The 16,566-nt window shown below is 36.1% G+C and overlaps 1 protein-coding gene across 50 annotated transcripts in view; it reads left to right on the top strand.

Moving 5' to 3' along the window:
• The window catches only part of CCDC73 (coiled-coil domain containing 73), a 153,583-nt gene that overhangs the window by 74,640 nt on the left and 62,377 nt on the right, over positions 1 to 16,566 (top strand). For 42 of the 50 annotated variants that reach the window (XR_015142222.1, XR_015142226.1, XR_015142221.1 and 39 more), the window contains one exon: positions 9,691 to 9,729. The exons of the other annotated variants lie outside the window; for them this stretch is intronic. Coding sequence is in view for 34 of the 42 variants with exons in the window: in XM_086341021.1 (XP_086197147.1) it covers positions 9,691 to 9,729 (39 nt within the window). In the remaining 8 variants the exon portion in view is untranslated. The remainder of the gene's footprint in view (positions 1 to 9,690; positions 9,730 to 16,566) is intronic. 50 annotated transcript variants of the gene reach the window in all.

Raw genomic sequence — 16,566 nt, 5'->3', positions numbered from 1 at the left:
GAATGTTTGGTAGAATTCTTCCACAAAGCCATCTAGTCCTGGGGTTTTCTTTGTTGGGAGGTTTTAAATTACTGATTCAGTGTCCTCATTTGCTATCAGTATGTTCAAACTTTTTAGTTCATTCAAATTCAGTTTTGGTAGGTTGTGTTTTTCTGGGAATTTATCCACTTCTTCTAATGGGAGAATTTATTGGCATATAGTTGTTTTTAATAGTCTCTTATGATACTTTTTATTTCTGAGGTGTCCACTGTAATGTCTCCTTTTCATTTCTAATTTTGTTTACTTGAGTCTTCTGTCTTTTTCTTAGTCTAGCTAACGGTTTGTCAGTTTTGCTTATTCTTCCCAAAAAACTAAGTCTTAGTTTTGTTGATTTTTTCTATTGTTTTTCTATTTGCTATTTGATTTATTTCTGTTTAAATTCTACTGTTTTCTTCCTTCTGCTGATTTTGGCTAGTTCTTTTTTTATTTTCCTAGTTCTTTGAGATGTAAAGTTAGATTGTGTGAGGTTTTTTTTTTTTTTAATGTAGGCATTTATCATTATGAAATCTTCTATTATATTGCTTTTGGTGCATTCCATAAGTTTTTGTATGTTGTGTTACTGTTTTCATTTTGTCTTGAGATTATTTTTAAAATTATCCTTTTTTAAAAAATAATGAATGTTCAAGAATTTGTTATTTATTTTCCAAGTATTCGTAAATTTTCTATTTTCTTACTGTTAATAATTTCTAATTTTATTCCATTGTGACCAGAAAAAATATTTGGAATGCTTTCCATCTTCTTAAATGTAAGACTTTTTTGTGGCCTATCACATTAAAGTTGATTTTTCTGTGATAGACCATATGATAGACATATGCTCTATCTTGGAGAATGTTCCATGTGTGCTTGAGAAGAATGTGTATTCTTCTTCCTTTGAGTGAAACTTCTGTATATGTCTGTTAGGTCCATTTGATCTATAGTGAAGTTCAAGTCAACTGTTTCTTTATTAATTTTCTTTCTTCTATCTGTATGCAAAGTAAGGTATTGGAGTCTCCACCATTATTGTGTTTTTGTTGATTTCTCCCTTCAAGTCTATTGATATTTGCTTTGCATATTTAAGTGCTTTGATGTTGGATACATATATATTTATTGCATCTTCCAAACTGACTCTTGAGCACTATATAATGACCTTCTTTGTCTTTAGAGACAGTTTTGACTTAATTTATTTTATCTGATGGGGCTTCCCTGGTGGCTCAGATGGTAAAGAGTCTGCCTGCAGTGCAGGAGAAGGCAATGGCAAGCCACTCTAGTACTCTTGCCTGGAGCGTCCCATAGACGGAGGATCCTGGTAGGCTGCAGTCTATGGGGTCGCTAAGAGACTACACGACTGAACGACTTCACTTTCACTTTTCACGTTCATGCATTGGAGAAGGAAATGGCAAACCACTCCAGTGTTCTTGCCTGGAGAATCCCAGGGATGGGGGAGCCTGGTGGGCTGCCGTCCATGAGGTTGCACAGAGTCGAACATGACTGAAGTGACTTAGCAGCAGCATCAGGAGCAGTACAGGAGTCCTGGGTTCAATCTCTGGGTCAGGAAGATCCCCTGGAGAAGGAAATGGCAAACCACTCCAATATCCTTGCCTGGAAAATTCCATGGATGGAGGAGCCTGGCAGACTACAGTCCATGGGGTCACAAAAAGTCAGACACAACTGAGTGACTTCAGGCAATTTTATCTTATATAAGTTTAGCCACTCTGCTTTCTTTTGATTACTCTTTGGTATGTCTTTTCATCTTTTTATTTTTAGTCTATGTGTGTTCTTAAATCTACATTGAGTCTCTTATAGATACTATGTCATTGGATTTTTTAGAAATTCATTTAGCCTCTCTATGCCTTTTTACTGGAGAGTTAATCTACTTACATTTAATGTAATTATTAATTGGTGTGGAATTACTATTGTCATTCTGTTGACTGTTTCTGTTTCAGTTGTTTTATATATCTCTTCATCTCTTCTTTTATTTGAAGTTTTTGTAGTGATTTTTAAAAGTCTTATCTTTTGATGGGTGTTCCATGAATCTTACACGCTTTCTTCATTCTCATTCATTTTTCTTTTCACTGGTCAATTTAAAATGACCTGTCTTTGAGTTCACTGGGGTTTTTTCCTCCTTTTTCATTGAGTGTGCTGGTTGGAACTCTCTATTACATTTTTAATTTCATTCATTGTGTTCTTTAGCTCTAGAGTTTTTTTTCTGTTTGTTTTTGGTTCTTTCCTTGTGATTTTTATCTCTATTGAACTTCTCATTTTATTCATGTAATTTTTTTTTCCCTAATTTTGTTGAATTTTCTATCTGTGTTGTCTTAAACTTTGCTGAGCTTCTATAAAACAATTATTCTGAGTTCTTTGTCAAGTAGTTCATAGATCTCTAATTCTTTGGAGTCAGTTACTAGAAATTTGCAAAGTTCCTTTGGTGGTTTCATGGTTCCTTGATTTTTGTGTTCCTGTAGTCCTTTGTTGGTATTTGTGCATTGAAGGAGCAGTGTTTTTGGACTAGCTCTGGTGAGTATAAATCTTGACCTACTGGTGGGTGTGAGAATGCTAGTTGAGTAGGGTATGTGGTGGTACTAGGTATAGTGCTGGGTCAGGCAGCTCTGACTTGGTTTGGGAGCAGTGGTGCCTCTGGCTCCAAGAAAGAGCACAGTGTCCTGGGCTCCAGGGATCTCCATCAACTCAAGTAGGTATGGACATAGCAAAGACTGTAAGGGTCCTTGGAGGTGAAGTTCACTCATGTCCATGGTAGTGATAAGGGCTGTTGAGGTCTTTGTGGTGAAGGCTGCTGGTGTCCTCCTGCTCTCCTTTTCTCCCATTTGAGGAGAGTTGTGGTTGAGGGCGTTTCTTTTGGCACCAAGCTGTGTGAGTCTAGAGGATGGAATGACACAGGTGAATTGCTGCCTATACTTCTGTTCAGACATCCTTGATTTTTGGTGCTCTACTGGGTTCCTGCAGCTTCTTAATTGTACTCCAGAGGTCTTCCAGAACTGTTATCATTCATAGGTACTTGTTAAGTCATGTGGAGGAGGTGGAATTGGGGGAAAAGGACTGGGTCCTCCTGATCTACCATCTTTCTGATAACACGCCTGTGAATTCTTTATTTCTCAGAAATAAGCCCTTTTTGTTTGTGTTCTGGGCTTCAGATGTTTTTTTCAGTTTGTCATTTGTATTTTGATTTTGTTTGACTTTTACCATTTGCTATAAATTATTTTCCTTTTATGGCTTTTGAAGTTTGTCATGGTTAGAAAGGCATTCACAACTACAAAGTTATAAAAAGGATTTTCCCATGTTTTCTTTTATTACATCTATGTACTCAAATTTTACATTGTATCTTTGATCAATTTGAAGTTTATCTTTTGTAACACAGTATGAGATACGGATCTAAGTCTATATTTTTTCAGGTTATTAAATGGTCTTAATATTGTTTAGATTCTCCTCATTTGAGATATTAAGCAATTTTTATTTTGAATTTCCTTAGTTACTTTGATGTAACAAAGTAAATAAAAATTAAGTAAAACAAAATGTCAATGAGTTCCAAGAAGAATGTTTTCAGTAAAAAGAAGGGCATGGATTCTGTTTGTCAGATTGGATGAATAAGAGGCTGGAAGATACTGATATGGTAAAAAGTCCTTATATTTTGTTTCAACAACAACAGCAATGTAACAACAAAGCAGTAAGTGATTAGAAACTCCAGAGAAAACAGATTACTCTATAACTAGGATATAAAGTAAATTACAGTTCGGAGTGGTTTTGAGCAATTGATGGGTTAAAACAAAAGAGAAGATATTTAGGTCCTGACCCTAGTAAAATCATCCTTCATATAGCATATTGGTCCCAGAAAAAATGTAGTATTAACAGCCTGTTAGGTTTTGCTTTAAAAAAATCTGTATTGTTTTTAATGACATAAACACTGTTGACTTCTCATTTTTTAAGAATTAACCTATAAGCAAAGCATGGAAGACTTAATTATGACTACATAATAAAATTTAAATGTTATTAACCTTGTTGATGAGAAAGTAAAAATGTAGGGAACTGAAGTTGATAGTGATATCCAGAAATATTCTTTAAAATAGATGGAAAAGAAATAGAAGTTTAAGGCTACTATTTAAAGTTTATGTAGTTACACAGTTTAGTGATTCTTTTCATACCTCAGATATCTAGTTAAAAATGATCCCAGTAGAGAAATTTTTAAAATTGTTATTGTAGTTGAGTAAACAAATTACTATTCATTTCAGTTCAGTTGCTCAGTCGTGTCCGACTCTTTGCGACCCCATGAATCACAGCACTCCAGGCCTCCCTGTCCATTACCATCTCCTGGAATTCACTCAGACTCACGTCCATTGGGTCAGTGATGCCATCCAGTCATCTCATCCTCTGTCGTCCCCTTCTCCTACATTTATCCATAAGGAACTCTTAGATATTTGGATAATTTTGTAGTTTGGAGAATCATAAACTTACAGAGATGTTAGAAATACATTGTTCTTGTTCAGTTGCTAAGTTGTATCCAACTGTTTGTGACCTCATGGACTGTAGCACATCAGGCTTCTCTGTCCTTCCCTACTTCCTAGAGTTTGCTCAAACTCATGTTGATTGAGTCAGTGATGTTATCCAACCATCTCATCCCCTGTTGCCCCCTTCTCCTCCTGCCCTCAATCTTTCCCAGAATCAAGGTCTTTTCCAATGAGTCAGCTCTTTGCATCAGGTGGCCAGAGTATTGGCACTTCGCCATCAGCCATTCGAATGAATATTCAGGGTTGATTTCCTTTAGGATTGACTGGTTGGATCTCCTTGCAGTCCAAGGGACTCTCAAGAGTCTTCTCTAACACCACAGCTCAAAAATATCAATTCTTTAGTAATTCTGCATTACAGAATGTATTTTCCTGAATGATTTAAAAGTAATATGCCAATCTGATGCCCTATCTGCCCCAATACTGTACTGTCTCTCCTATAATCAAGGACATTCTCTTGCAAAACCATAACAGCCATAAAATCTTAAAGTTAATTTTGATATATAATTGTAATCTAATTCTCACGTTCCATTCAGGTTTTACCAGTTGTCTTAGCAAAAGGATCCAGTTTAAAATCTTACGTTACTCTTAGTTGTCATGTCTCTTTGATCTCTTTCAGTCTGTAACAGTTCCCCAGTCTTTGCATGAGCTTTATGCCTTTGAAACTCTTGAAGATCATAGACCAGTTATTTTGTAGAATGTCCCCCAATTTCTGTTCATATGATATTTATTCATGAATAGAATCAGTTTATGCACTTTTGGCAGGAATATTACAGAAATAAGGCCTTGCTCCTATAATTTAATCCTGTCAGATAATTGGTTATTTCAGTTATTTTATTTCCGTGCTCAGATTGTCATTAGTTTGGCCAGTAGCTATCCATTCAGGCTGATTTTTTAGCCTTATGGACATGTCTTTATCATTCTTTAGTGTTTTCTTGCTGTTAGGTAAAAACAAAATATACCAGGATCACCTTGTAGTTTAACTAACCTTGCCTTAGAATAAATTATTTCTCAACATTGCCCTGGTTCCTTTCAGTGTAAAATGGAATGTAGACATGCAGATCTCAGCACTGTTACACTTCATTACTATTGGGGTGTCAGTGGTCTCAGACCCTGTCAATGGGCAGAGCTAGGGAATTGATGTATGTATTTATATACACACAAATATATAAACATGCAGTTATAATTATGTTTGTTTCTTTATCAATCTATATATGTCAAAAACCATGAATTCACATTATTTCCAATTCTAATCCAAAACCCAAGGTTAATTTTATTTCCCTTCAATATTTATATATTTCCTTTCTTTTACAGTAAAAATATGACTTTCTTTATTCTTAATAGATTTACTTATTTGATAAATTACCCTATATGTGACCAGGCTACCATTCTGCTACTTCTTCCTTCCTAATGTGGATACCCTCTTTTCCCTGCTTCAACTCTGATACCTGGGTCACCCTTTTTCAACACTGCCTACTAACCACCTTGCTCAGCTTTTGACTCCCCACAGTAAATTGCCTCACCATTCAGGCCTGATTCTCTGTTCTGGAATGCTGCTGCCATGACCCTTTCACTTCTTCCCCACCTAATGAACTTGGGACTGATTTGTTCAGGAATGTGAGAAGTTAAATATTTTTATCACAGTATTTAAAAAAAATTTATTCTCAAGTAACATAAATCTAGTTAATGGAAAGTTAATGGGAAAAAAGATTTGCTCTAAACAAATGTACTTTACAGTCAGTTTTTCATAAAATTTTCCATAAAGTGAGGGATAACTAGGAAATCATTTGTACTTTATCTTTAAAATTGCCTTCTATAGTTAATACATTAATTAGTCTTAGTATCTTTTTTATCCTGTGTTAGAAAGATGCGTATATCTGATATTGTGAGCCCATTTTATGTGATTTCAGAATGAAAAATCATTATAGAACATCCATAAAAATTTCATGTCAATCTAGTAATGTTACTTTCAGATTTGACTTGTCATAGGGATGCAGCTACATGGTAGTTTTTTAAGTTGGGAAGTGCTCTAGAGGTGTTAATAAAATAGAGTTGTGAGTCATGATTCAGAAAGAATAAAAGGGATATTAATGCAGGATATTAATGTTTCAAGGACAGTGACCTGAAAAAATTTGGTAAATTTGCTCTGTTTATCAGTTTTTTCTTTGGCAAATGTTAGCTGTATTAGTGAGGGTTCTCCTGGGAAACAGAACCAATATTATATACACACACACACACAGGGGCTTCCCGGGTGGTGGTACTGGTAAAGAACCCACCTGCCAATGCAGGAGAGAAGTAAGAGATGCAGGTTCCATCCCTGAGTCAGAAAGATACCCTGGAGGAAGAAATGCCAATCCACTCCAGTATTCTTGCCTGGAGAACCCCATGGACAAAGGAGCCTGGCAGGCTACAGTCTGTAGGGTTGCAAAGAGTTGGACATGACTGAAGTGACTTAGCCCACATATATCTATATCTGTAGAGATGATATGTGGAATTGACTCACATATTCACACATTCACACAATTTAGAGGCAGAAAAGTGCTGTGAAAACTGAAGGTATAATTCTGGTCTGAGTTCCAAGGATTGTCTCTTTTTTTCTTCTTATTTTTCTAGGTGGGCTTCCCTAGTGGCTCAGCTGGTAGAGAATCCACCTGTAATGTGGGAGATCTGGGTTTGATCCCCGGGTTGAGAAGATACCCTGGAGAAGGGAATGGCTACCCACTCCAGTATTTTGGCCTGGAGAATTCCAAGGACTGTATAGTCCATAGGGTCTCAAAGAGTTGGACACGACTGAGAGACTTTCACTTCACTTAACTTCTACCCTTTTACTTTTCTTTTGTCTGTTTCCCCTAAAATACACTGTGATCTCGTCCAGTGTCTTTTCTTTAAAATGGGATCTACATGCAAAGGGCTTCCAAATGTTTATCTCCAGCTCCAGAAGCAGCCTGGATTGACTATTGGATGTCTAAAAGACATCTGAAACTTGACATGTTCAAAACTAATTTCTTAAAATCTCATCCCCCTGAAAACTAAATAAAACTAATTTCTTAAAATCTCATCCCCCTGAAAACTAAATAACTTATTTGTCTTTTTGTTGTTGTTGTTGTTAATTACAACTTCTTTCTTCCTGTTGCAGATTTTTTTTTTTTTTTTTTAGCTTTTCTCTCAGAGTATACCAAGAATGGTCCTCTTTTATCATCCTCTTTCATCTCAATTGCAGTCATTTATTAAATGTTTTTCCTGCTGCCACTTCTGTTCTCCTTCAGTTTTAACATAACAGAGTGATCCTTTTAAAGAATAAGTTAGGTTATGTCATATTTGTGCTTGCTACTCCTCAGTGGCTTCCTGTCTCATTCAGTGGAAATCATTATCATGTGCTATAAGACCTACAATGGTTTGGTCCTACCCCCTCTACTACTCTCCTCTGAACTCAGTTTTTGCTGTTTTTTTTTTTTCCCCTTGCTTACTAAACCTTCCAGCCATATTGGCGTCCTTGCTGTTCTATGACTACATAAGACATTTTCTCACCTTAGGGCCTTTGCAGTTGCTGGAATAATCTTCCTTACTTTCTGTTGAGTCTTTACTCATAAGTTGTCCTTTCAGAAAGACTTCCTGGCCATCTATGTAATCCTCTTCCCTGATTTATTATTTTTCTTAAGCACTTATCAATATCTAGTAGAGCCATATATTTTAATTTATTTATATTGCTCATTATCTACATTCCCCAGAATTTATACTGGACAGGATTTTTTGGTCCAATACTATACCTTCAGTGTCTACATGAGTGCTTTACTTATAGTAAGCATTCATTGTTTGTTGAAGAAATGAATCACACATAACTGATTACACCAAAATGAAATGAAATTATTAACTTACTCAAGGCAGCATGCTGAAGAATTTATTTTATAGGAAATGTGAAGTAGTGAACTCTTGTTTAAATTTTAACAAATACTAGGTGAGTTCAAGTAAATAAGCACTCATACATGGCTTTGTTGTTGTTGTTAAGTCGCTCAGTCATGTCTGACTCTGTGACCTCATGGACTGTAGCCCACCTGGCTCCTCTGTCCTGGGATTTCCTGGGCAAGAATACTGGAGTCGGGTTGTCGTTTCCTTCTCCAGGGGATCTTCCTGACCCAGAGATCAAACCCACATCTCCTGTATTGGCAGGCAGATTCTTTACTGCTGAGCAAGCAGAGAAGCACTCATACATGGCTAGTTGGAGCTTAACTTGGCCTACCACTCTGGAGGACTATTATGTGTAATGACAATTGTTAAGTCTATAAAAATGAACACATCTTAGGAGTTCTGCTTCATGGGGTTCATTCTGCTAAAATGGGTAACTACAGACTTTTTTTTGGTGCAGCATGTTTATTTTTGGTACAGTATGTTTATATGAAAGAAGAATTCTTTCATAGAACTGAAAACTGGGTAAGTCTACAAAAATAGCAGTTTGATAAAACTATGGTAGAAGGTTAAACAGTGGAATACTATTCAGCCATTAAAAACTTGTGTTATAGATTAATTTGTGATATAAAAGTGTTTGCTATATATTAAGTAAAAATAACAGTACAAAATAGTACATATATTATTATTCTACCCCCCACTGACTCTTGTTTAAAATACATAGAAAAATACCTGGAAACACTATGGTATTAATGATTGTTATTTCTGGATTGTTTTTTTTTAAGGTAACATTTTTCCTTGTGCTTATCTATTTTATCAAAATTTTTTCAACAAAAGAGCTAATATTAAGTAGCAAACCTGCCTAGAGTTCTTTGCTGTTCTTCTTGCTTTATTTTTCTTCATAGTATTTGTTCACTCTCTAATTTCTATACTTTTTGCTTATATTCTATTGTCTGTCTGCCACCACCCCCACTAGACAGAAAGCTTGTTAAGAACAGGGACTTGGTTTGCTATTGTATCACAGGATCCTAGGAAAATGGCTGGCATATAGTACTTGCTCTGTAAATATGTGTTGAATAAATAAATGTATTTTGTTATGAGAAAGTTATGGCAAATAACACTTTGAAAAAATGTCATTGGAAAGAAGTGCATAGAAGATAAATGTCATATAGCATACAATTTTAGTTTCAGAAGGAATTTATAGAAAATAGCTAAAAAGTTTTAACAAAGTTTTTTTCTGCTTATTTTATTCAAGGTTTCTAAATATTCTTTACAGAAGAAAGTGAGTGAAATGGTAAGGAAATTTCAAAATATTTACCCACTCACCCCAAATTAGTACATAATGTGTACAATATTTTTGTCAAATTAATGTGATACTTATAGTAAAAAGGAGTTGAAACTGGATATTGATATCCGTTTTAAAGGACTACAATTTCAGATGTAGCTTAAATGAATTATTTCACAAGTGTATTTCCAGTTTACACAGTGTTTACCTGTGTGTGTGTGTGTTAGTCACTGTCTTGCAACCCCATGGCCTGTAGCCTGCCAGGCTCTTCTGTCCATGGGATTTCCCAGGTAGGAATACTGGAGTGGGTTGCCATTCCCTTCTCCAGGGGATCTTCTCAACCCAGGAATCGAATCTGGGTCTCCTGCATTGCAGGCAGATTTTTTACCATCTGAGTCACCAGGGCTCAGTGTTTACATAGGATAAAATAAGTTTAACATAGTTACTGAATTGTTGGTAGAGGTCTGTATCAAAATTAAACAACAAAGAAGTGAAATCAGAACTGTGAAATCCCTTACTTTAATGATGTCTTTCATAGGTATTTGTGTAAACGTGTAGTTATTACTTTTAGCCTGAAAAATTGAAATAATATGAAGTAACATTTGAATACTGCACTTGATATGGTACTCATCCTTTATCATTCAACAAGTGTTTGTTTGTTGCACATTCCTCTTATGTAATATAGTAAAATTAATATTTGCATTTTTACAACAATATTTTAGGAAATATTTACTTTCATATTCTCTCTATCCCTATTTGATACAAAAGAATTTTTTCTCTGTATTTTTGACTGAGCAAAATCCTCCCATGTCCACTTATATCTTAAGAGGACTTTTTGGATATCTTTATGCTATTTCATTCTCTTTGGAGCAGACCATAAGGCAAGTGAAACTAATTTTTGAGTAAGGTTTGTCTATTATATCTATGAGAAGTAAGAAATGAGAAATCACTCCTTATGACATTGAATACAAAAATATAAAGTACATATTTTGCTTATTGAAATGTTTTGATGGGTTAGAAAATAAAAGCCTCAGAGAGATTGCTAAGCTTGATTGAATAAAAGATCTGAAAATTCTGTCACTGTTCAACTGGAAAGACTAAAGATAATATTGTCAGACTCTTTTAAACTATGATTTTAATTAAGGAGCTGAAAAACTAGATTCCGGTTTAGCTTTAAGTACCATGACATTTGTACTGAAAGTCATCTTCAACGCTACAGTGGTTTTACACAAAATATAGTGAAATTGAATAATGTACCCTCTGACCTGGGAGATAAAGCTACAAGTTAAAGATCAAAGGCAACATAAAATGTGTTTTGTTTTATTCCACTTTAAAATTTCATCAGACAGATACTTGTAATCTTAAAAACAAATGGAAACATTGCAGTATACTTGTGATAGTTTTTGGTCAGTTTTGAGCGTTGTATTGTGAATTAAGATTCTTAAGAACCTACTAAAATGATATTTGTATTATAGTTATAATTTTTTCTGACATTTCAAGGCATTAAATGAATCACTTTGCATTAAAATTATTTTGTATATTGATAGGTACACAATATTTTATGCCAATTCTATTAGACTCTATTTTAGATGATTGACTTAAAAGTTAAAAATCTTTTTTAAAAACATTCTTTTATTATTCATTTTATATTATTCTTATATAGTTCAGGTGACTTAAAAAAAGACATTTGTTTATTTATTTTTGGCTGTGCTGAGTCTTCATTGCTGAGCAGAATTTTCTCTAGTTGTGGTGAGCAGGGGCTACTTGCTAGTTGCAGCGTGCAGCTTTCTCATTCCAGTGGCTTCTCTTACGGACATTGGCTCTGGGGTGTGTGGTCTTCAGTAGTTGTGGCACATAGGCTCAGTAGTTGAGGCCTGAGGGCTCTAGGGCACAGGCTCAGTCGTTGTGGTGCGTGGGTTTAGTTTGCTCTGCAGCTTTTGGGATCTTCCCAGATCAGATTCTGAACCTTGTCTCCTGCATTGGCAGGCGGATTCTTTCCCACTGAGCCACCAGGGAAGTAGTAAACAGTGTTCAAAAATCCAATTAATTTTATTCAGATTAGCACATTATCTTTTTATATTACTTGACTGTGCAAGACAGGAAAAAGATTGTCATTTGTGTCAAGGCAGGACTTTGGGAAGCAGTTGATAAAGTTGTGTCCCAAAAGAAATCATTTAAAAATAGTACTAATCTAATGTTATAAAGAAGTTCATGATTTCCTATAGGCAGGCTCTTAACTGTTAGTAAAATTCTTTCTTGTGGGAATTCAGTAAGGTGATTTTCATGTAGTGGTGGCTTGTCTCTAGATAAATTAACTCAATTATGAATGGAAAGATTCATCTGTCTCTAAAAGTACCAAAACCTTCTCTTGAACAAATGATCATATCGATCATTACCAATAAGACAAATACAACAAAATATGGTAAAAAATAAACTATCGAACATCAAATTAATTGATTTGGTCATTGATGAAAATCTTTCCTGTTTGGTATAGGTGATTACTTTGTGTAACTGAGTAACCAATAGAACTAATGAACAAAATAAAAACTTATCTAACCATCTCTTAGTTACAGTTTATTTCTTTTTTGTTTATTACTTTTCCTCTAAAGAAAAGACTTACAAGAAGGATTTAGTTTTCTTTATTAAATTATAACAAAATTTTAGCATTGAAGGTTTTGATGAGATTTGCAATTACCACTTATTTCATTCAGAATAGAATATTTTTAGACTATTTGTCTGGAAATAATCTTTGTGATTATAATATATATATCTGTACACATAAAATATGTAACTTTAGTGTTTTTAAGTTGTGACCAAAAAAGTGAAAATATCTTAAGGTTACCATGAGTTTTTTAAAAGTGAATTTTATAGCCCATTGATTTATTTCGGGTTTATATTGAAGAAATTGAAAGATAATTTGCAAAATGAGGAAATATATAAAGTTTATTTATAAGTATATAAATAGAATGATGAATATATAAAGTTTGGTTTTGGGTTTTAAATCTTTGTCTTCAGAATTTACTTATATGAACTAATTGCTCATTTATTTCCTTATGGAGACTTTTCAAATCAGTCTCTATAAGGAAACAAGAAAGGAGAAAATGAGCAGCTTTGCTTTATTAGCAAAAGATATTAAGAAGAGATGGCAAGAATACACAGAAGAACTGTACAAAAAAGATCTTCACGACCCAGATAATCACGATGGTGTGATCACTGACCTAGAGCCAGACATCCTGGAATGTGAAGTCAAGTGGGCCTTAGAAAGCATCACTATGAACAAAGCTAGTGGAGGTGATGGAATTCCAGTTGAGCTATTTTAAATTCCTGAAAGATGATGCTGTGAAAGTGCTGCACTCAATGTGCCAGCAAATTTGGAAAACTCAGCAATGGCCACAGGACTGGAAAAGGTCAGTTTTCATTCCAATCCCAAAGAAAGGCAATGCCAAAGAAGGCTCAAACTACCACACAATTGCACTCATCTCACACGCTAGTAAAGTAATGCTCAAAATTCTCCAAGCCAGGCTTCAGCAATATGTGAACTGTGAACTTCCTGATGTTCAAGCTGGTTTTAGAAAAGGTAGAGGAACCAGAGATCAAATTGCCAACATCCGCTGGATCATGGAAAAAGCAAGAGAGTTCCAGAAAAGCATCTATTTCTGCTTTATTGACTATGCCAAAGCCTTTGACTGTGTGGATCACAATAAACTGTGGAAAATTCTGAAAGAGATGGGAATACCAGACCACCTGATCTGCCTCTTGAGAAGTTTGTATGAAGGTCAGGAAGCAACAGTTAGAACTGGACATGGAACAACAGACTGGTTCCAAATAGGAAAAGGAGTATGTCAAGGCTGTATATTGTCACCCTGTTTATTTAACTTCTATGCAGAGTACATCATGAGAAATGCTGGACTGGAAGACACACAAGCTGGAATCAAGATTGCTGGGAGAAATATCATAACCTCAGATATGCAGATGACACCACCCTTATGGCAGAAAGTGAAGAGGAACTAAAAAGCCTCTTGATGAAAGTGAAAGTGGGGAGTGAAAAAGTTGGCTTAAAGCTCAACATTCAGAAAACGAAGATCATGGCATCCGGTCCCATCACTTCATGGGAAATAGATGGGGAAACAGTGGAAACAGTGTCAGACTTTATTTTTTTGGGCTCCAAAATCACTACAGATGGTGATTGCAGCCATGAAATTAAAAGATGCTTACTCCTTGGAAGGAAAGTTATGACCAACCTAGATAGCATATTCAAAAGCAGAGACATTACTTTGCCAACAAAGGTTCGTCTAGTCAAGGCTATGGTTTTTCCTGTGGTCATGTATGGATGTGAAAGTTGGACTGTGAAGAAGGCTGAGTGCCGAAGAATTGATGCTTTTGAACTGTGGTGTTGGAGAAGACTCTTGAGAGTCCCTTGGACTGCAAGGAGATCCAACCAGTCCATTCTGAAGGAGATCAGCCCTCGGATTTCTTTGGAAGGAATGATGCTAAAGCTGAAACTCCAGTACTTTGGCCACCTCATGTGAAGAGTTGACTCATTGGAAAAGACTCTGATGCTGGGAGGGATTGGGGGCAGGAGGAGAAGGGGACGACAGAGGATGAGATGGCTGGATGGCATCGCTGACTCGATGGATGTGTGTCTGAGTGAACTCTGGGAGTTGGTGATGGACAGGGAGGCCTGGTGTGCTGTGATTCATGGGGTCACAAAGAGTCGGACATGACTGAGCGACTGATCTGATCTGATCTGATAGTTGTAGGAAGTTGAGTGTAAATGTTATTTTTAAATTATTTTTATTTTAAGTGCCTTAAGGGTCTTTTAAGTAAACTTTTAGACCACACACACATACACACACACGCTCATAATTATGTATATGCTGTTTTCCTCTAATCTTGATTTTCAAAGATTAAATTTGTTTAAAATATGTATTTAGAAAGCAGTGAATCCTGACATTATTTTCTTGTGAACAGTCTTTGCATTTATTAGTAAAATTGTGTGAAAGAGAAAGCAAGTTGACACAATTCACAGAGTTAAAAAGAACAAAAACACTATATACTCAGCAATTTCTTAGTCATAATCTTTATTATGGTACCATCTGGTGGCTCAGATGGTAAAGAATCTGCCTGCATTGTTGGAGACCTGGGTTCGATCCTGGGCTGGGAGGATCCCCTGGAGAAAGGAAGGGAAACCCACTTCAGTATTCTTGCCTGGAGAATTCCATGGACAGAGGAGCCTGGTGGGCTATAGTCATGGGGTCACAAAGAGTTGAACACAACTGAGCAACTAACACACACACATATGTAATGTTATAACGGCACCATCACTATAGTTGTATTATTCTTTATAATGTTCTTAGGTTTCTCAGGCAGGTGTTACCAATCTGCTTTTTGTTGTTGCTTCCCAAAGAATTTAAACTGTTGACGGTCATGCAGTTAGTGGCAAACTGCCCTCTTCATCTCAAAACTAAATCAAGGCAGCCAACTAGGTTCACATGTGAACAGTCCTGTGGCGTCCTATATGAGCCAGTGAGCTATAGGTGCCTACTGTGATTTGAAGGACTTTATAACATTTATCATGGCCACTGAATAGACTAATTGTATTTGAAAATCAGAAGTTGTGTCATGCAGAACAAATGAAACTGCATTTTAATCCAACTTTGGCTTCAAGCAAAGAATGTTGGAATAGGGTATATCACAAACTTATCTAATGTGTATACAGCTCTATGTATGTAGAGAATACCTATAAACTCACTTTAATCTTTGCTGCATTTTTTTTTTTTTGGCTGCATTATGCGGCATGCAGGATCATAGTTCCCCAACCAGGGATCGAACTTGTGCCCCCTACAGTGGAAGTGCAGAGTCCTAACACCTGGACTACCAGGGAATTCCCCTTTGCTGCATTCTTAATTATCAGGATTAGTTAACCTTTGCAGGCATTGACAGTATTAATGTCTGAATATATGTAGTGGACAGTATTCTCATAAAGGCTATATGAAAATTGATCTGACTTGTAGATTGAGAGAATTCCTTAAATTGAAAAAAATGTTTTTAGACCAATCTTTAGTGAGATTGTATTGGGTTGCTATACATTTCCTGAAAGGAGTGTAATTCTCTCAGTTCAGTCAATCAGTCGTGTCTGACTCTTTGCAACCCCATGGACTGTAGCACGCTAGACTTCCCTGTCCATCACCAACTCCTGGAGCTTACTCAAACTCATGTTTGTGATGCCACAAACTCACATCCGTGATGCCATCCAACCATCTTATCCTTTGTTGTCCCCTTCTCCCACCTTCAATCTTTCCCAGCATCAGGGTCTTTTCAGTGAGTTGGTCCTTTGCATTAAGTGGCCAAAGTATTGGAGTTTCAGCTTCAGCATCAGTCCTTCCAGTGAATGTTCAGGACTGATTTCGTTAGGATGGACTGGTTGGATCTCCTTGCAGTCCAAGGGACTCTCAAGAGTCTTCTCCAACACCACAGTTCAAAGACATCAATTCTTTAGCGCTCAGCTTTCTTTATAATCCAACTCTCAGATCCATACATGACTACTGGAACAATCATAACTTTGACTAGATGGACCTCTAGATTAGAGAATTAAGTGGTATTTTAGAGGAACAGAATATGGGTCATTATTTTTCATTGTTTGGTTATTGATAATAGTGACTACTTAGGTAAGCATAAGTGGAAAAGGGCACGGCAACCCATTCCAGTATTCTTGCCTGGGAAATCCCATGGACAGAGGAGCATGGCAGGCTACAGTCCATGGAATCGCAGAGTCAGACACGACTGAAGCGACTGAACAGGTAAGCGTAAGATCTCAGGAGTTAGTGTACTTGTCAGTTTGTTTGA

This window comes from Bos grunniens, chromosome 15 (assembly GCF_055505025.1).
Source record: "Bos grunniens cultivar Pamir isolate PY7600 chromosome 15, Bosgru_T2T1.0, whole genome shotgun sequence".
NCBI lineage: Eukaryota > Metazoa > Chordata > Mammalia > Artiodactyla > Bovidae > Bos > Bos grunniens.
Note: the sequence above shows the minus strand (reverse complement) of the source record. Positions and strands in the feature narration are given on the sequence as shown.